This window comes from Daucus carota, chromosome 6 (genome assembly GCF_001625215.2).
Source record: "Daucus carota subsp. sativus chromosome 6, DH1 v3.0, whole genome shotgun sequence".
NCBI classification, from domain to species: domain Eukaryota; kingdom Viridiplantae; phylum Streptophyta; class Magnoliopsida; order Apiales; family Apiaceae; genus Daucus; species Daucus carota.
Window position 1 is genome coordinate 25,957,743 of NC_030386.2, and position 27,338 is coordinate 25,985,080.

General features: G+C 31.8%; 3 protein-coding genes across 6 annotated transcripts in view; 1 reads left to right on the forward strand and 2 right to left on the reverse strand.

Annotated features, from left to right (window-relative positions):
* LOC135147325 (factor of DNA methylation 3-like) overlaps positions 1-13,344 on the reverse strand; it is a 34,680-nt gene extending 21,336 nt beyond the window's left edge. The window contains exons 1-3 of one of the 4 annotated variants that reach the window (XR_010284786.1): positions 13,101-13,344; positions 12,591-12,858; positions 10,611-10,866 (exon numbers count right to left, since the gene is read on the reverse strand). Coding sequence is in view for 2 of the 4 variants with exons in the window: in XM_064080388.1 (XP_063936458.1) it covers positions 12,631-12,858; positions 13,101-13,271 (399 nt within the window). In the remaining 2 variants the exon portion in view is untranslated. Of the gene's footprint in view, positions 1-10,354; positions 10,867-12,590; positions 12,859-13,100 lie in introns of those variants that run through there. The other 3 variants (XR_010284784.1, XM_064080387.1, XM_064080388.1) reach the window with 3 other exon arrangements.
* Positions 13,345-20,149: 6,805 nt separating this feature from the next.
* Positions 20,150-22,984, forward strand: LOC108226610 (uncharacterized). Its single transcript, XM_017401597.2, has 5 exons — positions 20,150-20,454; positions 21,549-21,822; positions 22,035-22,226; positions 22,551-22,647; positions 22,773-22,984. Exons 2-4 carry the CDS (start codon positions 21,703-21,705, stop codon positions 22,641-22,643), a joined length of 405 nt encoding a protein of 134 aa, XP_017257086.1. The 5' UTR covers positions 20,150-20,454; positions 21,549-21,702; the 3' UTR covers positions 22,644-22,647; positions 22,773-22,984.
* Positions 22,985-25,440: 2,456 nt separating this feature from the next.
* LOC108226146 (protein INVOLVED IN DE NOVO 2-like) lies at positions 25,441-26,974 on the reverse strand. The gene is made up of 5 exons (XM_064080157.1): positions 26,797-26,974; positions 26,591-26,691; positions 26,377-26,502; positions 25,921-26,136; positions 25,441-25,686 (listed from the first exon to the last, which is right to left on the reverse strand). Exons 1-5 carry the CDS (start codon positions 26,972-26,974, stop codon positions 25,441-25,443), a joined length of 867 nt encoding a protein of 288 aa, XP_063936227.1.
* Between the last annotated feature and the right edge of the window lie 364 nt (positions 26,975-27,338).

A 27,338-nucleotide genomic window follows, 5' to 3' on the forward strand; every position in this document is an offset into this window, starting at 1 on the left:
TTCTCACCAGCATCAGAAGCTACAAGGCTAGAGAAAGTCGCCTTGTCGGAGCAAATATGCCTAGATGCTCCTGTATCAATCCACCATTCTCGCGGATTAGATCCAACCAGGTTCACCTCAGAGACCGTAGCACAGAGGTCTATATCACCTATCTCCTTGGAGATATCATCAACCATGTTTGCTTCTTTCTTCTTGGTCTTCTTAGGCTTCCTACAGTCAGCAGACCTATGACCAACTTTGTCACAGTTGAAGCACTTTCCTTGGAACTTCGAAGGCTTCGAAACTCCTCCTTTGGGTGCCAGTTTAGCCCCTTTCCCGGAACTGGTCTTCTTGGATTTGGAGCTTTGAGCATGCTCCACCATATTTGCCTTTTCACCGGCAATATGCTTCTTTCCAGATCCCCTGTTATTTTCTTCAATGCGAAGTCTAACAATCAGATCCTCCATAGTCATCTCCTTTCGCTTATGCTTAAGGTAGTTCTGGAAATCTTTCCATCCAGGAGGCAGCTTTTCTATTACAGCAGCAACTTGGAAAGATTCTGTGAGACCCATCCGCTCGGCATGCATCTCATGAATAATCAGCTGCAACTCTTGCACCTGACTGTCAACAGTCTTGGAATCCACCATCTTGTAGTCAAGAAAGCGTCCAACAATCCACTTCTTGGCACCGGCATCTTCGGTTTTATACTTACGGTCAAGTGATTCCCATAAGTCCTTAGATGTTATCTTCGAACTGTACACATCATACAGCGGGCCAGTCAAACCATTAAGCACATAGTTCCGACAAATATAGTCGGAGTGCTTCCATGCATCAACGGCAAACACCGCCTGCGTATCGCTCTCAGCAGTGAGCATAGGTGTCTCTTCTCTCAGATAGCGAGACAAATTCAGTGTGGTCAGGTAGAACAACATCTTCTGCTGCCACTGTTTGAAGTTCGTTCCGTTGAACTTTTCTGGCCTTTCAGCGTGAGAAGTAGGCACATGAGGCACAGCTGGCGCAAAGGGCGCAACAGGCACAGCAGTCCCATTCGGCTGAGGAACATGTCCTGCCGGACAGTGTGTAAGTGGAACACTGAACTGACCAAAGGTCATCTGTCCCGCAGGACCATAGCCCGGAGGCGTAGTCCCAGAACCGTAGCCCGGAGGCGTAGTCCCGAAGCCGAAGCCCGCAGGTGTAGGTCCAGAAGCAGAGCCCGCAGGCGTAGGTCCAGAACCAGATGGCACACCCCCATCTGGATTAACCAGTGCGTTGGGGTTAGCCTGCGACTGCTGCGTCTGACCCCCATCTGGATTAACCAGTGCGTTGGGATCAACAGCCGTACCGCTCGTGGGGATAGCATTGTTAACATTCTCCATTATACTGTGAATCAACACGCAAACAAACCAAATCAGATCAACCACAGATGTAAAACAGAACGGGATTACGCTTTAAGATTGTTATACAATCTGTGCAAAAACCAACAATACAAAACGTGCGTTTGTGTGTGTGTGACAAAACAGTAGGCGTAAGGAGACAAACAGAACGAAGGATATATGAACGGAAATCCGAGTCCAGTGCGTAACTGTCTCCTTAAAGCGTATTTCGCCCTCACCGTATGTGATGAACGATCGCCTCCCAGGATAAAACGGATTGAAACGATGCAGTAAGCACCTTCTACGAACAAGAACAAGAACTGAAACTATCACCGACGCGGCTAGGGTTTTGGGTGCGAGAGGCTGTGTATTTTTCGTATGTCTAAAACCCTAAGCTATAATGAATATATATAGGCGATGCAAGGCTTGTGCGCTACGCTTCTCAATTAATTAAAACGCGTTTAATTAATTTACGCGGTTATAAATTAAATCCGAAATCAAATCGAATTAATTTAAAACCAAACAATTAATCCGAAATCAAATCGGAATTAATTTCTGTCAATTTAATTGAGCCCAAGCCCAGTGGAAAATTAAATTCAGCAAAACTAGTCCGTAATTCTTCGGGCCCAGATTTTGCTGCATTCGTGTCCGCAGGTCGCACACGCGGAAAAGCTCGAGGCTTGCGAAGCCACGAAACTCCCCTCGAAATCCCACAATTTGCACCCCCCTGCGCGCACGTAGGTGGTGGAGCATAACATACTAACACAAGTTAAACACTACAAGAGTGTTCTACTATATAAACCCATTAAAGGCCCATATTCTTTTCTATGTGGGATACTTGCTCTCTTTTCTAATTTTCCACTACCAAGGAAGCAACTTTGGATCATCACAACTCATCCATTCCTTAGTCGTTTTGAGTGAATAAACATGCATTGGAAAGCTCTCTCGGAGGAGAACATAATCCAAGCATAACCCGCCACGAGCACGTAGCCGAGCCTCACTCAAATTGGTGCTCAAAATGACAAACTTCCAACAGTTCCTCATATGATTAGTACATGATTTTGGTTGCTCTCTGATGTTTGACTAGAAACAGAGCAGTTTGCTGAAATTTTAACCAGCAAGAGTGGCAATTGTTAACGAAGTTAGAGCCCATGAAGATTAATGGTGCATAGGGTAAATAAATATACCAAAGAATTTTAAAAATAATTTAGGATCTCATACTTTGCCTATATACTGCTGAGCAAAATTAACTTTGCATCTGGTCAGCTCCTGATCATCATTTCTCATTTCAAGGAAAAAAGAAATAATTTACCCTTCCGTTTTAAAATAATAATTTTTGGAGTACAAAATTCACACTTTCTAATTTGTTTTCTTGCTTTTCTAGTTTTGAATGTTATTTGTACTTGTTTTGATAATTTTTAGTTTAAAAAATTTATTATTTGTAACGAATTTATAAAACAAATTACCGAATAAATATAAAATTTGATACACCAAGCATTTAATTATTTATTACATCATATAAAGGGAATAAAAGATCTAGTTATACTAAAGGGAATAAAGGGAATAAAAAATCTAGTTACATTGTTCATTTATCTTATATAGATTTTGTCTAAAAAAAGGATAATTTCTCTCGATCAATAAATATGATCATGATAAATTATAATTGTGTCACTATCAAATAATTATACAACATAAATTTTATAAAGAAATATATTAATATGTAACAAGAAAAATGTAATAAAAGTGATCTGCTATATAACAAAAAATGATAAGGAAATTTTATTTTATATAGTTATAAAAATTCTTTTATCATGTAATAATTTTGTACAACGGCCGCTAATGTAAATTAATAAAAAGTAATATTAGATTAATGACTCCATTTCAGTAATGCCTTTTTCTGCGTAATAAATTAATAAAAAATAACATTAGATTAATGACTCCATTTCAGTAATGCCTTTACGTGGATAATGAGGTTAAACATGTCTTGAGTTTTGCAAGATATGTTCCATTTACGACAATCTGACTTGAATCTTCTTTCGCCTTTCACTATCTTGATTCCTGATCTCCTTAATCTAGGATTGACATATTTATCGAAAGTAGTTTCCACTCAATCCATCCTATGATTGCACATCGGATATATGAATAAAAGAGGCTTATATATAATAAGATTCCACTCAATCCCATGCTTGCTCGGCTTCTTGACTTGTCATGTAATTGATTTGCTTCCATTGCACATGATGTATTTGATATTAATAATATGAGCCGAGTTTTAATAATTTATCTTAATAATTATTCAAAAATTTTGCATTCAGTTTTGTTAATATGTTGTTCAGTTTCATCACTCTATAAGCATTATATAGGTCATAATTGCAAAATGCTTGCACATTTTCGTAAATGCTATGTTCGTAACTTAATTATACTTTAATTTTTAAAAAGTATTTCACAAAATCTACATAGTATCCCCTATTTTATTATCCCATTTATATACACTATGTGTGATTGGTTGTGTATGCGAAAGGATTTTCAGTATATTATAATGGCCCCACTTAAATTTAACTCTGAATTTATGTAGGTATAGTTATTATTTTTGATGTCATGTAATGTATGTAAAATACTAGTATTTTTTTTGTAGGACCCTCATATATGACTTAAGAGTCTTACCGTTTTTTAAATAGTAACACTCATATATTTCTACGTAGGACCCTCATTGAGGAGGTAACGGTCATATCTTTTTCATTTTCTCTTTCAATACACAATTATTAAAAAGAGTAACATTTATGTTTCTACGGTACTTATAACAGGTAAGATAAAGACAATCATCTCTCACCTACAAAAATTTAAATCAATGACCAAGAATTGAAGTAGGAAGAAAAGGCTTATGCTCTTTAATACTAAGAGACACACAATATAATAAAACCAGATTTTATATGTTTTATATTCCAAAAATAAACTTAAATAAATTAAATATTATTATGTATATGTAAATACTCTCATTTCTAGATCTAAAAATGTACTTACTTTCACAAACGAAAAAAAATCAAATCACAATACTTGATCTACTCCTAAATCAACTGAATTCTTACATTTTGAGGTAAGTTCTTGAACTCCATCTTGATGTATGTATGTATGTATGTTGCAATTTGAATGTTGCTATGTATAATTTATGGTTATTATGATTCATATCAACAATTTTAACTTCTTTATGTATGTATAAATCATGTATGTGTGTATATCCATGTATGTTTGAACTTGTATGTGTATATCACGGCATATGTTTTTCAATTTTTGACATATTTGTGTTAATTTTTAAATTTATATATGGGTAATTTTTATAATCGATTTTTGTTCATATTTCAAACTTACATTCTTGTTCAAAATTTAATTTTTATAAGTAAGTTTAAATTTTAATTTTGAACATGTATATGTCCATTTCAATTCCGGGGACCTTTAATCTTTCTCTTATTTTTTGTGTAGTCAATTTTTTTTACGAAATAGATTATTGAATTGATGAAAGGATTGTTAGTTGACTGTTGATAAGTTATCTAAATTCATATGTAATTTTGTGTATATAAATTTTGTGTATATAAATTTGAAAAGCATTTTTGTAATAATTGAATTCACCCCAGTTTTTTTTACCAAAATAGCCTTAATCCTTGTATTGAATAAACTTAGACAATCATCTAAGGTGACTTTAGGGCCATAAAATTCTATTAAATTTTTATGTTTATTTTTTTCAGTGCAGTCTCATAATATGATACATATAGGTGCTGAAAACAAAGCTAATTGAGGAAATTATTTTATTAGAATTTTGCTATATGATACGCATAGGTATTATGTTGACAAAAATCATACACATTCTTAACAACTATCCCAAATCACTATCATGTTCTTAACAACTATCCCAAATCACTATCAATAAATAATCAACCTATTAAAACCTCCCACAAATCAATTCAAATTTTACCACATATCAACATTAAAAAAAAAACATCAAATAACACATTCAGTACCAAAAATATTGAGATCAAACATAATATTTTGAAGATAATATATTTCAGTGACTCTATACAATGTATAGAGTTTGTTTGCCTGCTTCGATCACATCATTGCAGGCAAACAAACTCTATACAATGTTATGCAAAATATTTTTGGATGTGTTGATTAGAAATCCCAACATTATCTAAGATCTAAATGGCAATCTTCCACGCTTTCAACAAATTTAAAATGCAAAATCTTTTTCAATTTTTTTTGTAAAGTCTTAGTTATTATATTAAATCTTTATGTGTGTCATAATCTCAATTACTTAAAGAAGTCTATTTTGTCTAAACTGTCAAACATTTTTGCAACACTTGAACATGAATATATGAAGGAAAAGTAACCTCTGCATTTGCTTTATCATTTCAAAGGCCATGTAGCTTCTTTCATGCATATCTTCAAGATATAGTACCCTAATTTTAGGGAGAAATTAGGGTGATTTTTCGGATCCCATCAACAATTAATACCTCTTATAAATTACTCTCAAACAGTTAGGTAAATACATATAAAAAACTCAGTTTATGGAAATATCACAATATCTTAAAATAACCATGAATTGAATTGAAAAATGCAAAATAATGCACAACATGTTACCTAAACTAATTCACACTGAGAAAACATAGCTTACCTGAATGGAAACAGATCTTCTTACCATAGATTAGAACACATTTAATTCAAATTAAATAATTAAAGTAGTAATTTAGGTATAAATTCGATATATATCAGAATATATACATAACAATTTAAACTGGACTACAAATTTTAAATAAAAGAAGTTAAAATTTAATTTGGGTAGACCTGATAAATAGCATAGGTATATAATCTCTACTCAATCTATTGCACACTGAGAAAAAAATAGCTTACCTGAATTGAAACAAAACTTGTTGGCCAAGTACAAGGTTTTTTTGCATTAGTTATATGAGTCTCCCAGTACAGTACATATTCATTTCTCTCACCATTTCTATTTACGTCCAGTATTCATTCTTTCCAGGAGTTATCTTTCATGGCTACTCTTAGTTCTTCTGCTGCCTCTTCCAAGAAAACTAACTCTGAAATATTCATCAAGTCGCTTAAAATTAAGAGGAGTACCTCAGCTCTTTTAAAACGGGTTGCACAAGACGTTTGTCCAGTTTGCTTGGAGGACTTTGGTGTTAACCAAAAAGTTTGCTTAGTCAGCTGCAATCACATGTTTCATGAAAATTGCATCGTTCAATGGCTTCGTCGGAAGAACACGTGCCCTTTGTGCCGCTGCAAATTATACAATAATGAAGATCCTTTGGTTGTCAATGCTCAGCAAACAAGAAACAGGTCGACGGTGCCCAGGATGTCTGTGCGCGCAACCTTCAACATGATTAATTTTAGAATGTGATATTCATATTCTGTTTCTTTTTATGCACCAGAGTTTAACTCTATGCATGTCTGATATATTATGTCTATCTTGTGCACCTAGTCGTGATATATAGTTGAATGATTTGGAATTGTTAAAAAACAATTTTTCTATGTACTATGTTGTCTTAATCTTTAATGGACAGAGCAAATCTACTTGTAAAAGAAATATATTCACATATCATTAGTATATTTCTTTTACAGAGAAAAGAGAGAATTTAGAATCTTGAAGGGGCAGATTCTACTTGCGACTTCCTGTTTTTGCAGGTCAAATTTATGCTAAATTTTGCTTACAAAGATCTACCTGTTTTTAATCAACTTCTGTGCCTTTTTGGTATAAGAAAGTACATTGAGTTGCTGGCTAAAATTTATTGTTGGGCAGACCTACTTCAATACTTCATCCTAAATGGATTTGGTCTAAATTGAGTGTCTGGCGACAAGAAAATGCCGGCATTTTCATTTTATTCTTTGATTCCAATCTGATGGCATATTCCTCTGCATTCTGCAACACTTCAGTACTCAACCTAATCATTCCTCATGAATAAATTCAGGCGTAACCTATTCCTCAGCCCATTGTCAATGACGGAGAAAAACAGCTTTTCTTACTGAAGGTAAAGTTCATTTGTGTATATCAGCGCCCGTCTCTCTCAAAATTACATCTTAATGAGAGTATTTCTATATGAGATTTTTATTTTAGAAAGTCGGTACTGATGTGTCTACATCATATGTTTCTTCTATTGATTTAATTTCTTTTTTCCATCATATATACAGTTTCAACACTTACTATATATATAACAAGATATCATAAGTTTTTCCTAATCCCATAGTCAAATTATAAGCCTTTAATTCTATCTACAAGGAAGATACAAAATGTTAAAATGGCTACTCTTACAAAATGAGGGAACATCACGAGCTTAGAGTGTTGTGGTTCACCCTGAGAGTTAAAGTGTTGTTTTAACTCTGGGCAACACTTTTTCATATGAGCGTTGTCTCACAGGTGTTGTCTGAAGCTGTTTTTCTTGTAATGTTGTTAATTCGTGAGCTTTTTTGAAATTTGATTTCATTTTATTTTTCTTTCATTTCTTAATGATAAATTTACAATCATATATACTATTTTTCAATGTGATTTAAATTCTTTTTTATTTTTGTTAGCAATTATAATAAGATTTGTATTATAGTAAAAAACGGTATAACTAGTGGCAGCGAAGGTGATGACTAGTGATAACTATCATGAATTTTCATGGATCTCGATGTTTCATGGTGGCTGTTGGAAGTGGTCTATAGGTGTGGTTGAAGTTGATCGGAGATACTATTGTAGGTGTCTAAGTTTGATTATGACTGGATTTTTTTTAAATCATAAATGTCGTATATTCACGTCTTTGGTGGTTGTAGGAGTTGAGGGACACAAGAGGGTCTGGTTTTGTGATATATAATAATAGTTTTATTGTGGTGATTTTGATGATTTTAAGTTATTTTATAAAATTGGATTTAGTTTCAATTATACATCTAAACATATTTGTCATACTAGTTAAATTCATTACTTTAAAATTATTTAACAGGTATATGCAATGTTTATTTAAATGCTTTTTATGTGTATCATATTAAATTGGTAATTATTTATTTTTTTAATTCAGAAAATGTTACACTCAATATCATTTTTTAAAAAATTCCATGAAATTGTTTATAAAATTATTAATCAAATATTACTTATTTCATATTTAATTTAAGTTCATTTTATATTTAAACAATATAAAAAATAACTATTTTAGTCATTTAAATTAATAGCTAACTTAAGTTAACTAAATTATAACATAAACTTGGGGGTGAAGTATGTAAAACAATTTAACGGTAAATCCTAATCCAAGTAGAAACATGAACCCGTATCTATAAATATATCCTCAATCCCAGCTATTACGTACTCTAGTTCTCTGAATATCTGTTGCAATAATGAGCATCCTTTATTTTTCTAATTCTGCCAACAAAACCAACTCAGCACAAAAATTCATCAAGTTACTCAAAGCAAAAAGTACTACTCTGTTAAAGCGTGTAGAGAAAGAAGTCTGTTCAATTTGTTTGGATGAACTCGATGTCGACAAGAAAGTCTGTTTACTCAGGTGTACTCACATGTTTCATGAAAATTGTATTGTGGAATGGCTTGGTGGAGAGAATACGTGTCCTTTGTGCCGTTGCAAAGTTTACGACAATACTACAGAGCTAATGCGTAATAGGCGATTAGCTAGAAGGACGGTGGCAGCTGCCATAAGGCCGACGCTTAGGATGTCCGCGCCACCGAGGTCCACAAGTTCTACACTCCCTATTCCTGATCCTGATATTGATTATAGTGATTAAGTTAGCATTGTGAATCTGTGATGTTTCTTTTGTACTCCATCTGTAGTGGACAGAGCAGAGTTTCAGAACCAATTATATGTTGTAGCTATATCTTTTGATTCTCTTATTAACCAAGTATAATTCTCAGAATTTCTGTGTTTAACTGTGAAAGATGAATAGAGTGGTGCATATTTTCTCGGGGTGTTATATAGAAGTAAAATTGTGAGGGATCTTTAATTTCTAAATAAGTTGTTTTGTAAAAGGAGGGACATTATGTTCACACAGTTATTTATTGAACGTTTGGTGTTTGTCTAATATAAATTCCGGCAGTATAAAATTAGCGAATATGGAGTAAATCCCCCTGATTTTGCTAATTTCGACTCGTATATAATGATGAAATTGAAAACTATTCTAATCCAAAATAACTTCGGGTTGAAATTAGCGTTTTTCTTGCACTGAGATGTGTGTTCTGAGAAATTTGAGTTAGATATAGACTGATTAAGAAATTAGAGTTTAGGATAAGGTGAGTTAGTGTTTTGATTTTCTTTGGAGGTTTTTGAGTGTTAGATTCAGGTTCTCATAGGACTTTGTATTATAATTTTTACATTCGAGGGAATTATGTCAAATTAACAAATCTAGTATGCACTTCAATCATAAATGCGATATTTAACCCATTTATAATTCAATATTTAAAGTGTATTATTTGAAGTGTATACAATTTGTTAAGTTTCTAAGAATCAAAGCAAATTTGAATTCCGCGTGTTAGCATGATGATTTATCTTAGTCACATGCACTCTCACACACATTTATATCACGGATTGAAAATATGATAGAAATATCAATAAACTACCGACTAGCATAAAAGTAAACACACAAAGGCTCTATTTATTTTTTTAGGAAGAGATTTGGATTTTCGTTTGTAAAGAAGAAAAATCTACAATCTTATTTTGGTTGGTTGGTTGGGAGGGAGGGAGGGAGGGAGGAAAAATTAAACTAAAAATTACAAATAGCAGTATTGATCTTTAGAAAACTTCTTATGGAGAGAGAACAAAAATTAATCTAAAGATTACTAATTTGTTATACATTAATTTTTAGTATTAATGGATTTTGCTGATCAATTTAAATAAAGATGAATTATGTGGGTACTACAGCTGTTTTATCAATCAATTCAACTAATGATATTGATGAAGTAAGTTGAAAAGGTAAAATATAAGGACGAAATGAAGAATGCAAGGACTGAACCATGCATCAACCTTTTAGACCAATGGTACAATTAATAATAACTTTGATCATATTTTATACTTGCTATAGTACATAAAAAACAGAAAAAAATGAATTCACATTTTTGTGTAACAAGGTGGCACCATGTTGGGTTGGTCGATCTGGTGAATGATGTCGAATCACATGCCGGTGACAAATGGGAGAAAGAAGATTACAAAAGATGCAAACCAAACAGACAAAGAGTTGAAAGGAGTCATCTATAAATAAAGAAGAAAAAATCGAAACTACCAGTTAGCGAGCTAGCTCTCTGTATTGTTGGAGATTGTAGAGGACATGTAAAAGGATCTAAAATAGCATCATCAATAAAGGTCTAAGCATGGAAACCATATGGATAATGATCTGTTCCGTGGCGCGGTATTCTGTTTACTGGTGCTCTCCAATCTCCATCAATAAAGAGCTGACAAACTCTGTTTTGGTTTCTGCCGTTTCTGCTTCTACGTTTCTGGACTCCTTTCTATACTTTCTCTTATTGCTTGTGCTGTATCTTATAATCAGTACATTGCAAGTATTACTCTATTTTGTCGTGTATAACATTCACTATAGGGAAAGGAAGCATTTCCGACCGTCAAAAATGGTCAGTTTAGGATGTAGTTAGTCGGTTCAAATGGTCAAAACTGACAGGTCGCTTAAACCCTCGTCATTACTCGATAGTGGTACTGCAGTTATTGTTTTTCAATCCAAATACATTGTGATTTAACAAAATTCAGTTTAGAACATATGAAAAGAGATCGGATTGGATCAGGTTGGTCGGGTTAACCAACGAGTGTACACCCCTAGACAGGGGTAGTACATCTCATATGGTAAACAATCCTCCACGCTTTCTTTCTTTTTCTTATAATAAGACATACCAAGTTGAACCGACTAGGACCGGCTCTAGAGACTTTGGGATCTTAGGCAAATCATAAAAGTGATAAAAACTTTGTATCAAACCGTTATTATTTTTCTCTTTAAAAAGCTAATTATATACGCAAGTATACAACGGCTAGTTTGAGTTAAAGATCAAAAAACTTTAAAGATTCGTTTAACTCAAATTGAAAACATAATTATATGAGATTAAAACAACTAAATCGTTCACAAAATCACCTCATATAGATATGAGATAATATAGAAGTAGTTGTAGTTTGAAACAGTACTTGAATTAAATCAACTACTCCCCATAATTTAATAAAACGTTTTTGAATACTGTTATGAGTTTGAATATATATTAAAAATGTAATATTTGGATGAATTCACATTATTGGTATCATAATTCTAATATACAAACTCTCTTTCAGACTGCTATGTCAATATAGAAAATTCTTGCAAATTAAATTGAGTTAGTACTCCAAATATCTTTTATTAAGTGTGATCAGTTAAGACTTATACCCGTCATGAATTAATACATATTTAATCAAATTTTAAATCTAAGCATGCGTATGCCTAAAAATAATCACATGGTAGTATTAACGTAGTGTTTATTCATTTAAAAAGATATTATCATAAATTTTAGAAATAAAAACTATTATCATATACATAATTTGTTAAAAAAAGAAAAAAAAGCAGCATATATATATATATATATAAACATATACGAAATTCAATGAACTAAAATTTAAATTTGTTAAACCTGGCAAATATTCAACTCAGAGCAGACTTTCTTCAATTACTTCTAATCAAACCTAGACGACTCAATTCAGAACCCTCAAGTTGCTGCCTATTCTTTGCATATTACTGAGATATAAAATTATCCTCCTCTCAACAATTAAACACTACAGCATAGCTTTCCAAATCTACATCATGGATGCCTAAACACTCTATGAACATCTAAAAGTTATATAGGACCTGGTATTGCAGGATTGTACTAACTTAAAGACATGCCATTATCTAATCAATTCATCATGTTCTAAATGATATTACGTATAAACTTGCAAATATGTTTCATATTTAATTATGAGAGCTACTTTTCTCCTTGATAAAAAAAAAGATAATTTTTGTTTGAGAAATTAAGCTATAATTTATATGGGTTAAAAAGAAATACTCATGTTAAATTTATATCTATAGTAAAGATTTGATAACCAAGTAAAAAGAATCCTCTAATTATATTAGAGAATATAGGCAAATGATGAGTGTAGCAGATGCTAATGTTGAACATATAATTTTTTGTAAAAGTACTTTGATAAGGCATAACAATGTCTTTGTAAGATGTTCAACAAAACTAAATGAACTCACGTAGATATATGAATTGTTATGGCCTTCTTGGACAAAAACATCATTCTTCTTCCCAATAATCTTGCAGTAGTTGCACTATATGCGCAACTGCCTCACCTACTGTAGCACGTCTATTCTCCTCGTGGTCCCAAAGAAATTCTACACCGCGTCTTTCTACGGGATTGTACTGCATTCTCTCGGTTAAAGCTTCGGTCACAGCTTCATGCACCGATTCGCCATATTCAATCTTTAAGTTTTTCAACTTTGGATCGTCCTCATCTATTATTTCCTACAGAAACAAAACCATTATTACATAAACAAACACCTGATGATGCTATACACTTTTCACTGCATAATCAGCTTGGTGTCTATCAAAAGTTGAGTATTATAATATTATAAAATATGAAAAAGGAAATTCGATGCATGAATAATTAACGAAATACTAAAAATAGCATTAACTCGATATAAAATATCAAACACAAAATAATATAATTATACAAGCAAGTGAAAAATTGAAAATTAATAGCACACCTTTGGTTGTCCGTCAACATGAACTACTTTTAACGGGCGCCAATCAGGATCTTGAAGGTATTTCTCCCAAACTTGGTAAATTGGTCTAGCCAAATAAAATGCTTCTTTTTCTCCACAATTATACTTTTTCCGCATAGCATCCCTAAATGGCGCAAAAAACAGCTCACCCATATAGCGATTAAAAGATCTACCACTGTGAGGGTCAACAATTGCCTGCAAAACAATTAGCTTGGCAATCACATTAGTCAAGCTTATTTTTGAAAATCAACAGAGAGATCAAACGATTTAAACTTTTCAATGGCAACTAGATACTGAAAACTTACGTCTTCCAATATGGCCTTATGAGCTTTATTCAGCGCCTCCATACTTTTGCCTTCTTTCAGTTTCAGAGTTTCATTTAGATCTTTTAGATAGTAACAATCTTCACCTAGGTCCTTAATTTTGCCAAGAGCTTCTATCACCTGGCTTTCTTTAATTTGCTTTATACTATCTAAAGCTTGGTTATGTAGCTTAGACGATTCTTGCTCTGCTGCATCAAGTTCTTTTCGAATATCAGATATTCTTCTTTCCAAGTTCTCCTCATGTTTCTAAAATTTGAATCCACAACCACAGGTGTTACGAAATAATTTGAGACTCGAACAACAATTATCCACCAAAACTAAATACAGGGCCGGTGAATAACATGTACAAGACCCTCTCCGTCTCTAGTCCGGATCCTCTGTCTCCTCTATGTGTCTCCTTATATATCTCATCTTTTTTATTGGTCAGTTTTGTATATCCCTTCTTTTTTATTGGTCAGTTTTTTACCTTGAGCACGTGATATATAGTTTCTCTTTAATTTTTTCTCGGATAGTCTTTCACTGTTAAACTTTTTCAAATCTATATAAGGTTCTTAGAATTATTAAAATATTTTTTATATAGTACATAATCAACCAAATTCTTTTATATGACATAAATATAATATCAAAAAGTAATTTATACTATTATATTTTCTATATTAAACAATTAATTAAATTTTTGAAAACATATTTATAATATGATTAAATTAGAAAGCAAAAATATACTTTATTTATGACTAAAATTATATCAAAATATTGAAATGTTTTCTTATATAATATTTAATCTACTAAAACTAAATTCTATATAATGAATTTTTTTGTAAAGCAAATTTATTGGTATAAAAGGAAATTCACCCATACATTTTTTAGAGAAGCAACTAATACAAATTTTTTTGATAAAATATAAACTGTACATCATAGAGCTAATATTTTATGCAACAAAACAACATGACTGAGAATATAAAAATTGATGTATAAAAAGTAAAGCAAAAAAGAGATAGAGGATCACGTGGGATGTAAATAAACTGGCCAATAAGAAAGAAGAGACATAGAAAGAGACACATTAAGGAGACAGAGGATCCAGACTCCTCCGTCTCAGGGGGCCCCAAAATTTTCAAGTCCATGTTATATTATATATGTACATATATATAATTAACTTTATTTTTTATTATATGTTAATTAAAATTCTTTAATTATGTATGTTTTTGATGGTTAGTTGATCGCCATTATTATTATTATTATTATTATTATTATTATTATTATATAAACCGATATTATATTCAAATGCTAGTATTTTATCTTAAATTTAATTATTTATTAAATTAATTTTTGGCTTTTGGTATTTTTCTTATGTTAGTATATTATTATAAATTTAAGTATTATTTATTAAAATATTTTTTGAGCCTCTTGTATTGATTTGCTAAATATATTTAGTGAATAATTAATATATAATTTTTATTCTTATCACAAATTATATATTATAACTATTATTTATTTTTCGTGTTAAATAAATTAATATATTTAACATAAAAAATAAATACGGCTCAACCATGTACATGATTTATTAAATGTTTCTCTTGTTTTAAATTCTAAATTAATTTAAAATAAAATAAGTTTATGTGGTGTGCATTTTATTAATAAAACGGCCCATATTTGAATTTAGCACAAGGCCTTTTTTTTAATTGAGTCGGGCCTGACTAAATAGATAACACACCTTATGATCTTCTGCCAATTTTCTTATACTTTCTTCAGCATATTTGTTCTCTGACAGCTTCTTGACCTCTTCTATAGCATTATAAGTAAGCGTTTCGAAATCTGCATTATTCCAAGACCAGAATTGTTATCAAAGAAGTAAAATGATACCGTGAAAAATATAAATTACATGAAAAGCTTAAAAAGTGAACGCAAAAAGCATATAACCTTCATTGTAAGATTGAGAGAGTATATCATATTCATCAGTTAACTTTTTTATGGAGTTTATGTTCACCCTATTTATGCACTCCAGATTTTCGAAGCTTTTCTCCATAGCTTCAATGGTTTTTTCCACATCTAGTTCACCGTTGTTTCCCATCTCAGCAGCACTTGGCGAAGAACTCATTGCACCAGTAACTTTCAAAACAAACGAAAACAAAATATAGTTACTGGTATTCAAATAACCACTAATCAGTAGAACTTAAGGAGACACAACTGAAAATCTCAGATCTTTAATGGTATATCACAAACATTAACTATTACTGTGCAAAGGTTAAAAAAGAATTGAGAAAATTACAACCAAACAAATACTCATATATACTTGAATCGGAGTATATATATATATAAGAGACAAGAAACATAGAAGATAGGACTGAAACTAAAGAATTACTTGAAACTAAAAAAATTGTTAAAGCGAAAAAAACAACAATACTGAACCAAAATACAGTGCTTCTTATGTATGTATTGCTGCGATAACCGGTGCTAGTTGGTCAATCTTTATATAGTACCTCTAGGTTCCATCTCAAATAGAATATTAAAAGAATATATGATATAAAAAGAAGATTCTGCACAAAATATACTTTTAATTATTCCCTAGCATAGCAGCTGTCCAATGAATACTTGTCCCCATAAAATTTCATGAATCCTGCCGAATATGAAAATACTTAAATAATATCCAAAATTCAATTTATCAAAAATATTATAGTAATAACTTTAAGAATACTGTCTATAAAATATATAAAAGCTATAAGATTCATCACGGACAAAATCAAGTTACCAACAAATGATTAGTATTCGATTGGGATTTCAATGGATTATTTTTTCATCAATGGATTATAATAGAGTGCATGTGATTTTGATTTTGCGTGGATTCCTAATAAAATGTCACAGAGTTGATAAGATTTTTTTAGGAATAAAGCACAATACTTCAAAATCACATAGATTTTGGTGGGATTTCAAAAAACTTAAAAGACACCGTCCCACAAAATCCATCATTTTATAAAATCCAAAAAAATCCATCAGCATTTGAATGCCATCAGATGTTAATGGATTTTAAACAATCTTAATTGAATACTATCGGATTTTTAAGCATAATTTAAAATCTTAATTGAATACCACCAGATTTGGTAGCATACTTTAAAATCCCAATCGAATACTCCAAGATTTTAATGGATTTTAATCGAATACCTCATATTTCATGAATGAAAAAAAAATCCTTTAAATCCCCAATCGAATACACCCCCTAAGATTCCAGCTTTCCTATATTTACGGGATGTATTCGATTGGGATTTTAATGGATTGTTTTTAGTCTATGGATTTAAATGGATTGTATGTTATTTTGATTTTGTTCGGATTCTTGATAAAATGTCGCATAGTTAATAGGATTTAAGCACAATGCTTCAAAATCTCATGGATTTTGGTGGAATTTCAAAAAACTTAAAATATACCGAAGAATCCAACAAAATCCATCATTTTATGAAATTCAAAAAAATCCATTAGCATTTGAATACCATCTTTCAATGGATTTTAAACGATCCCAATTAAATATCATCGGATTTTAAAGCATAATTTAGAATCCTAATTGAATACCATCAGATTTTGTAGCATAATGTAATAATCCCAATTGAATACCCCAAAATTTTAATGGATTTCAAACAATCCCAATCGAAGACCCTCGAATGTCATGAATGTAAAAAATATTTTTAAAATTTCAATTCAATATACCCCCGTTAAAAACTTATGCCAGGTGTATCTTATGGGTCCTGGTCCAGCATTCGAGTACATCTTATATAACATATTGTCGTTGGATGAATATCTAGCTCCATGTGTATATCTTATGGGTCTGGTCCAGCATTCGAGTACATCTTATATAACCTACTGTCGTTGGATGAATATCTGGTTAATTAGCCAGGATTATAACAAATTTCCAATACGTCCTGTTATTAACTGTTGGACGGGGAAGATGACCCATTCCACGCTTAAAACATGATGGACGAGTCCCCGTCTAGCGATTTAAAAGCGCAAGACGCATCAAAAAAATATTATAATCCTAACCGCTAGATATTCATCCAACGACAGAAAACCTGCAGCAATTACTTAACAATGTCCCTGGCTATGCCAGGGACCGGTACTCGGTACCTGCCAATTTTATTTGAATTTCAATTTAGTTAAATTGATAAACAATTTGGATAATTTTTTTAGTAAATTAACTTAGATATTTATATGATTACTATTGAATTGATACTTATATAAATTTAAATAATTAATATGAAAAAACATGAGAACCCCCAGAATCTGAATTGCAAGCTGGACCCCACCTCCCTCATCAATTAAGGTCCAGTTTTGATGGTTTAATTTCTTTAATTTTCAAATTTTAAGGATGGGAAGAAGAATATTTTTCAACTCTTTGGACAGGAGTGAAAAAATGAAAATTGTCTTCCTCTAGGCTAATTCAACAATGAAATTAGAAAATATAGAATTTGTTGTTATTTAAGATCATACATTGTTTATATCAGCATTTTATATAAAGATCATGTCAGAGATCCACCAATCTAACTAGAACTCAAAGAACATGATATAAACTAGCATAAAAGCCCGTGCGAGGCACGGGCCTCTAGTTTCAGTTGTGTTTTAAATAATATCGATGTGTAATCATATTGTTTCGAGTATAATTATTACGTTTTATTCTTTGACAATATATATGTAAATATAAAACGTAATGTTTGCAATCATTGATAGTAATAAGTACTATATTTTAAAAAAATTATGGATCAAAAACTATATTTGGCCTGATTTTCTTATATTAAAATTCGTTAAGATATAGAGCCACTACTATATTATCAACATGTTCAAAATTATATTTGAAATTAATATTGAAACTTTTAAATTTTAAATATATCATACCTCATTAAAAGTATCTGTAATTTATTGTTGAAAATTATTAAATTATTTCATCTTATATAACCATGATTTTGATGAAAACTTGTTCATGATGTGGCTTATCTTTTTAATTTCCATATCAATTATATAGTACTTCAATATTTTAGATTTTTATTGTTAATTTAAAATATTAGATGATTGTTACTTTGATACAGTATGTTATAATATTGTCTCGTTATAAAATTTTAATTTTTTATCATTAGTTTTCTGAGCTTGTTGATTAAGATTTTTAATGATTTGTCATGTAATTATTATAAACCAGATCTCAAAATGATTTTCCGGAATTTCAAATAGCAAACATAGAGTAGATACGAGTTAGGACCCATGAAGTTCATAAAAACATGAAATATTTCGTTTAATTAGTCGTGTAGTTACTTTTTTAGCTTTGTGCAAACTCATATTTTTAAATATTTTGATACTCGTATTTCTCAGGGGTGAGCAATGTAACATATCATGTTCAATTGTTAAAGAGCAAATCAGGTCTTCGATACTGTAGTCTTGTTCTAGTCCCGTTTAATAAGATATTAGTTTTCACTGTATCGCGTCGGATTATCCGGTTCATAATTAAGTATATTTTATTAGTTTAATTTGTAAAAGATTAATTAATTTAATTGTAGTTCGAATCATTTTATTTAACTTATATTGATGGATGACATATTAAAATTATTGTTTTAAGACTTTAATATATATAACTTATTTCTATGTGTTATTTTATTTTAACCAAGTAAAATTTATAACTCAATTCTTTTTAGTAGGTCTCGTAAACACGTTTTATTATTATTTGGTTGACTTTTGATTAACAATATAGAATTTCCCTAAATTCACCTTCATATCACAAGTTACAATATTTCAAGTTCATATATCATCAAAATTACATCATTTAGATATATTTTCTAACATCAAATATGATGTCTTTCTCACTATTCTTATATATATAATTTTCTTTTAAAAAAAATTTAGTTACACGTTGAATTCTGAACTCATAAGTTTAAAATAAAAAGTAATCTAAATAATTCAGATTCTTTTTCAATTTTAAATCTATTTACGTAAATAATTAATTTATAGATATTAATCTATCATTTAAACAATATATGAGACTTAGCTGAAATAATAATTTATCTCAAATAAATAAGATATTGAAAAGAATATAAATACAATAGTTTTAAGAGTTAATTACAGTTTGTAACCCCTAGGATTGCTCCAAACGCACTTAAGATCCTGAACTATCAAACGTGACATAATGCACCCTGAACTTTACATTCCTCTGCAAGTTGTAACCCATAGTAACTATTCCGTCCAAATATGCCGTTAACTTTAACTGTTTAAGAGGTAACAGTGTGTATATTAGTTTCTAACAGCTACTTTACCCCCTGTGACTCCTCAAAATTTATGTATTATATTTTGAAATTATTTCTGAACACACACAACGATGTAAAAACTATTAAAATAATTTTTAAAATATGTATTTATTTTAAAATTTTAAAATAAGTTGCATCGTTTATGTAAAAATAATAATAAATTTTCAGATTCTAAATCTAGATACATATTTTAAACTTATTTTAAATTTTTTTACATCGTTGTGTGTGTTCAGAAATAATTTCAAAATATAATACATAATTTTTGAGGGGTCACAAGAGGTAAAGTAGCTGTTAGAAACTAATACACACACTGTTACCTCTCAAACAGTTAAAGTTAACGGCATATTTGGATGGAATAGTGACTATGGGTTACAACTTGCACGAGAATGTAAAGTTCAGGGTGCATTATGTCACGTTTGATAGTTCAGGATCTTAAGTGCGTTTGGAGCAATCCTAGGGGTTACAAACTGTAATTAACTCTAGTTTTAATGTATACTACTCACTGATTTCCAAAACCGGTTCTCCATCTTCGAGTGATTTCGGTGTCGCTAGGGTTCTACGTTTAAGCTTCGGGTTCTAATCGCTGTTCTCTATTCTAAATTTTTCTTCAATTGGGTTCTAATCACTGTTCGGGCTCTGATTTTCGCTGGCGGTAGGGCTCTGTTCGGGCTGTTCTAATCGTTGTTCTGAATATTGTAGTTGTTGTGTCCGATTGCGGTGTTGGGTTTTCTGAGTGTTGGGTTCCTGGTAAGTTGTTTGTATCCCCTCCATCTAATTTTCGTTTTTGTGGTATGTTTGTGTTAATATGTTTTTCGATGTTAAAATGTGGATATTGAATTTGCTGGGAAAGAGAGTCTGATTTGCCTTGTTTGGAGATTTGAACTTGCTCTGGAAGTTTATTGAAAAGAAAAAGATTAGTGGACTTTACACAGAATGATTAATTGATTTACTAGGATTGGAGAGTATGAAGCAAATGATTATGGATTTGTTTGGAGATTTGAACTTGCTCTGGAGTCTCCATTATTAATTGATGCTTTCTTTAATTAATAGATTTTTAACTATTTATTAGTTAGGTGGAAATTTTCAATTATGTGCAATTTTCTTTGTTTGTAATATTATTGACGATTTCAGAGCAGTGCCAAGTATAATTGTGTGTATACTAGTTCACAGAATTAAAGCCGAGTTGCACGTGTTGTTTGCAAGTGGACCCTTGTATATGTTATTCTGCCATTGCTATTTGCTCTATTTCTGAGCTTCTTTATTAGTTGTATAGAAGTTTCTGACAATATAAAGGTCTTTGACAGGACTGTTGATATCTGTTAGCCATTATCCCTGTCGAGTAAAAGAAAAAGAATAGGCACATAATTCTTATGCTAATGTGTATGGTTCCAGTTTTAGGGCTGGATTACATATTTACATGTGCACTTCCAGGGCTGGATTACATGTGCATATACTGTACATTAACGATGAGTATAGAGTTCAACATAATCACAATTAATCCTTCTGAATGCACAGCTTCATTCTAAAGCTCAACTAAACATTACTGTTCCTTGTATAGGAGAAGCTCCCTGATTGTAGTGATAAGAAAAATTAAGACAAGAATCTTGTTCTCGTAATGCAGTAGCAGCTCTCATCTTGTTTTAAGACAAGAAATGATATTTCTTACATGAATATTACATTTTTACATTCAGGCTCAACACAAGTAAACAGCTAATAATGAGTAGTTATACTTTTAAGTATCTAAGACATTCCTTAGTTGTTCGTATACATATTTCTAGTTTATGCTTATACTAAGTTTATGCTGCAGGGTTTTCTTTTACCTAGTGTCTTTTTTGTTGCAGGTATTAGCCATGGATGAAGATAAGGCCACATCAGGTTCTGGTTTAGTAAGCAGAAAAAAGACCAGGGGTTTGCAAAAAACTGAAAAAAAGAATCGCAAACCAGAAATTGGAGTGTACTATTAATTTTGATGAACATGGCCAGCCATGTGGGGACATGCTTAAAGACTTCACCATCTATCTAGGATCAGTTGTCCGGTTTCAAGTTGATATTAATTCGGAGAGTTGGGATGCAATTAATCAAGGATTAAAAGATGTAATTTGGGATGATATTAAGGTATGTTAATATTTTTGCATATATTAACTAATGTGTGTGTGTGTGTGTGTGAGGTTATGTTGATATATATGTGTCCAGTACTTGCTAAAAGCTATGTTGCATATGTAATCATCACTATAAATTGGCTACTGTCTTCACTAAATCTATAATCACATAGATAAGAAATGTTCAGAAGGCTGCTTTTGGTCATTTTATAATGTTAATATTTACAGAATCATTGGAAGCTTGATGATTCACGAAAGAAGATTGTGTTGGAGAAAGCAGCAAAGCAATGGCGGGATTTCAAGGGTAAGTTGACAAGGAATTTCCTGCGAGCTGGAAAGGATCCATGTGAAGTTTATAATTTCATCAGCCGAGAGCAATGGGAAACATACAAAATGAGACGTGAAAGTGAGGAATTTAAGGTAAATATTTCTTTTTATAGTTTTTTGACTGAGCTTTCCCTTTAATTTGATCCAAGAACATGAAGAAATCTTTCAAGTATAGTCACACCTGATATACTAATAGGATTACAGATATATGTTAAATCCATCTATGGTATCTTTTGGAGCAAACAAAGTCAGAATTTATTTGTTTTGAAGTACATGCATGAAATATTCTTGCTTTCTTGAAAAAATCTTAATACCAATTGGAAAGAGGTAAGAACAAAATATATAGTTAATGATTCTTTTAGGAATATTAAACTCGATATTTCGTCTAAATATGTTATCATCATTTCTATTTGCAAGGGCCTAGGCCTTGGTTCAAGAAAGTATTCAAAGAAGGAACTCAATGAGGTTCGGGAGCTGTGGGCTGAGTTTTTTACAGTTGAATGTCTTTAATCAGGTGTGAAAACAACTTCCATTAATTAAATATTTTCTTCACTCCACTATATAATCATGTATAACAAATTATATGTATTCGTTTGTAAACATAGAACTCCTTATTAATTTACTTGTTTATATATACAGATAATTGACGGACTGTAATGGCCACTAAGCTTTTTACCGGTAAGGAAAAGAGTGAAGACGGAGGCAACTGACTTATAACTACATTGATTTCATAATATTTAGTTTTGACATGTAATTTCACAAGAAGAATCATAGGTTGTAATACATTTAATTTTTAATGTACATTGATTAATTCCCATTTAAGTTTAATTTACTGCTATTGACTTTGGGCACTTGTTGTTGGGTTTATTTATATGAATGAATGATGCGCAACGTTAATATATGTATAATATAATATAAATATGGCTCAATAGCGGAAAAAAAAATTAAAAAAAAATAACTTTAGGCCACGGCAGTTTGACAACCGACGCTATAAGTTCAATCTTTAGGCCACGGTTGTTTGACTAGCGACACATATAACTGGCTAACGAACATGACTTTAAGCAACGCCTTTCTGAGTAACCGACGCTTAAAGGATGACTTTTAGCGACGGCGTTCCACTTACCCGACGCTCTAGGTCACACCTTTAGCGTCGGTTTTACGTCAGAACGACGCATAAAACTGGCTTTAAGCGTCGGTTAACCTCTCTATTGCATCGCCGATTAACCGTGGCCTGTATAGTTTAAGCGTCGGGTGTTTAACCGACGCAATAGAGCCCACCTATAGCGTCGGGTTCATATACTACGCTGAAACACCGACGCTAAAGGCCTAATTCGACCGTAGCTAAAAGTCTATTTTGTACTAGTGTGCTTTTGAATAAAAAACTAATTGATTGTGTAGCTCAAGTGGTTTGAGTGGTGTATTTGTATTGGAGATTAAGTCTTGGGTTCGAGTCTTATAATTAACATATTTTTATATATATGAGGATAAGTTCGGTTCGGAGATAGGCAAGGGTTCGGAGCTAGATAATTTATTTGCTCCAGAGGGAGGCGTCTTGGGTTCGAGTCTTATAATTAACATATATATTTTTATATATATGACGATAAGTTAGGTTCGGAGTTAGGCTCGGGTATATACGAGGATAAGTTCGGTTCGAAGTTAGGCAAGGGTTTAGAATTAGGTAATTTATTTGCTCTGGACGGAGGCTTGAGGTCTTGGGTTCGAGTCTTATAATTAACATATTTTTATATATATGAGGATAAGTTAGGTTCGGAGTTAGGCGCAGTTTCGGAGCTACGTAATTTATTTGCTCATATACCTGTAATGTACCTGTTGTGCTATTATATATATAAGTAGATAAGTAGATAGATCTATCATTCATATTGTGATTGACCTCAAAATTTGAAGAAAATGATAGAAGCATCCCTATTTTTCATATTCTCACAGTCTCTATCTTTTATTTTTTAGCTTCATTACATTAACTTATATAGCAATTTTATCTACACTAGTACAAAAATGCTTTTTACAACGCACCTATAGTGTGTTTGTACAGAGAACCGACACTTTTTCATATCAAAAGCGTCGGTTCTTAATTTAACCGACACTATAGGTACTTGGAATAGACATACAATGTCGGTTGTGCAAATATATCTAGGAGTGTATCGGTTGACGAAACCAACCAACCTGATTCAAACAGACCCTATTTTCGATCCGATTATAATGGGTTGGGTACGTATGAATTTCAATTTTTTCAACCCAAACCTACCTAAACATGTGTGTGTGTGTGTGTGAGAGAGACTCATCGTTGTTGGTTACTTGTTATAAAGAGACTCCATTTTTGTGTTGATGAAAGTTTATTATCGATTGGGAATTTATATTATGAGTTCAAGCCATTTTCTTTTGTGGTTTGTTTGATCGGAGTTGACAAGATTAGTTCCTTTATTGGCATATTTGTTTCCAGTAATCTGGTGAATTTTTTTTTATGAATTACTTGCATAGCGGTTTCAAAACTTCTAAGGAAGAAGATATCTAAATTTTTATATACTTTCCTAACGGTTTAAAAATTACTATATAAGAAAAGATATATACCATACATAGCACTTTAACAAGTGTTGTCAAAGAGTAGTAAGTAAAACTGTTATAAACTTAGAAAGCATTTACAAAATTGCTATGTGAGTAAGCGTTGTGTAGTTCAATAACACATCACGAAGCGTTATTGAAGAACATGCTCTTACGTAACACTTACTTTCATAGCAGTTGTTCAAGCGTTACCATAAATCAGCACTAAGAGAGCAGCTTAAAAGTGCTATTAAAAAGAAATTTTCATGTTAAATTTATATCTGTAGTAAAAATTTGATAACCAAGTAAAAAGAATCCTCTAATTATATTATAGAATATAGGCAAATGATGAGTGTAGCATATGCTAATTTTGAACATATAATTTTTTGCAAGTACTTTTGATAAGTTTATACCGTTATATAAGGGGTTGTTTGGCTGGGCTTAAAAGCCCAGCTTCTCGGCTATAAGTCACAAGTAGCTTATTCGTAACATTTGTGTAAAAAAATTAGAAATACTTACAAAAGTTGAGAATGCTAGCTTTTGTTTCACGACTTTTACTTATTTTCCAAACACTTTGATAATCTATAAGTCTTAACTTATAGATTTTTTCTTCTCCTCCACTTCTTTATTTTAAGGAATAAGTCACTTCTTTTAAACTCACTCAAAAGGTCCCTAACTTTAAAATAACAATGTCTTTGTAAGATGTTAATAAACAAAACTAAATGAAATCATGTATGATAATGAAATATTGTTAGTGCCTTCTTGTCCGAAAACACCGTTCCTCCCACTCCTGCAGTAGTTGCACTAGTTTCCCAATTCCCTCACCTAGCGTAGCAGGTCTATTCTGTTTGCCGTTCCAAAGAACTTCTACAGCGCGTCTTTCTACGGGGTTGTACTGCATTCTCTCGGTTAAAGCTTCGGTCACAGCTTCATGCACCGATTCGCCATATTGAATCTTTAGGTTTTTCAACTTTGGATCGTCCTCATCTATTATTTCCTACAAAAACAAAACCATTATTACATAACAAATATCTGATGCTATAAATTTTTCAATGTATAATCAGCTTGGTGTCTATTAAAAGTAGTATTATAAAAATATGAAAAAGGAAATTCGATGCATGAATAATTAATGAAATACTGAAAATAGCATTAACTCGATATAAAATATCAAACACAAAATAATATAAAAAAATTATACAAACGAGTGAAAAATTGAAAATTATTAACATACCTTAGGTTGTCCATTAACGTGAACTACTTTTAGCGGGTGCCAGTTAGGATCTTGGAGGTATTCCTCCCAAACTTGGTAAATTGCTCTAGCCAAATAAAATGCTTCTTTTTCTTCACAATTATACTTTTCCTGCATAGCATCCATGAATGGCATAAAATACAGCTCTCCTACGTTGTAGCAATTAAAAGATCTATAATTGTAACGGTCAGAAATTGCCTGCAAAACAATTAGCTTGGTAATTACAGTCAAGCTTATATTTGAAAATCAACAGAGAGATCGAACGATTTAAACTTTTCAATGGGAACTAGATACTGAAAACTTACCTCTTCCAATAAGGCCTTACGAGCTTTATTTAGCGCCTCAGTACTTTTGCCTTCTTTCAGTTTAAGTGTTTCGTTCAGATCTTTCAGATAATATTTCACCGAGGTCCTTAATTTTGCTGAGAGCTTCTATCACCTGGCTTTCTTTAATTTGCTTTATACTATCCAAAGCTTGTTTATGTAGCTTAAGCGATTCTTCCTCTGCTGCATCAAGTTCTTTTCGAATCTCAGATATTCTTCTTTCCAAGTTCTCCTCATGTTTCTAAAATTTGAATCCACAACCACAGGTGTTACGAAATAATTTGAAACTCAAGCAAAAATTATTCACCAAAACTAGATAAATAACACACCTTACGATCTTCTGCCAATTTTCTTATACTTTCTTCAGCATAATTGTTCTCCGACAGCTTCTTGACCTCTTCTATAGCATTATAAGTAAGCCTTTCGAAATCTGCATTATTCCAAGACGAGAATTGTTATCAAAGTTGTAAAATGATACAGCGAAAAATATAAATTATATGAAAAACTTAAAAGTGAACGCGAAAAAGCATATAACCTTCATTATAAGATTGAGAGAGTATATCATATTCATCGGTTAACTTTTTTATTGAGTTTATGTTCACTCTATTTATGCACTCCAGATTTTCAAAGCTTTTCTCCATAGCTTCAATGGTTTTTTCAGCATCTAGTTCACCGTTGTTTCCCATTGCAGCAGCACTTGGCGAACAACTCATTGCACCAGTACCTTTCAAAACAAATGAAAAGAAAATATAGTTACTGTCTTACTGATATTAATTCAAATAACCAGTAACCAGTAAAACTTAAGGAGTCACAACTGAAAATCTCAGATTAAGGTGAAGCTTTAATGGTATATGTGTTATCACTATACAAAGGTTAAAAAAGAATTGAGAAAATTATATACAACCAAACAAATATTCATATATGCCAGCAAGCACCAGAATCGGAGTATATATATATATGAGAGACAAGAAGCATAGAAAGATAGAACTGAAACTAAAGAATTACTTGAAACCAAAAAAATTGTTCAAGAGAAACAATCAACAATATTGGAACCAAAATACAGTGCTTCTTATGTAT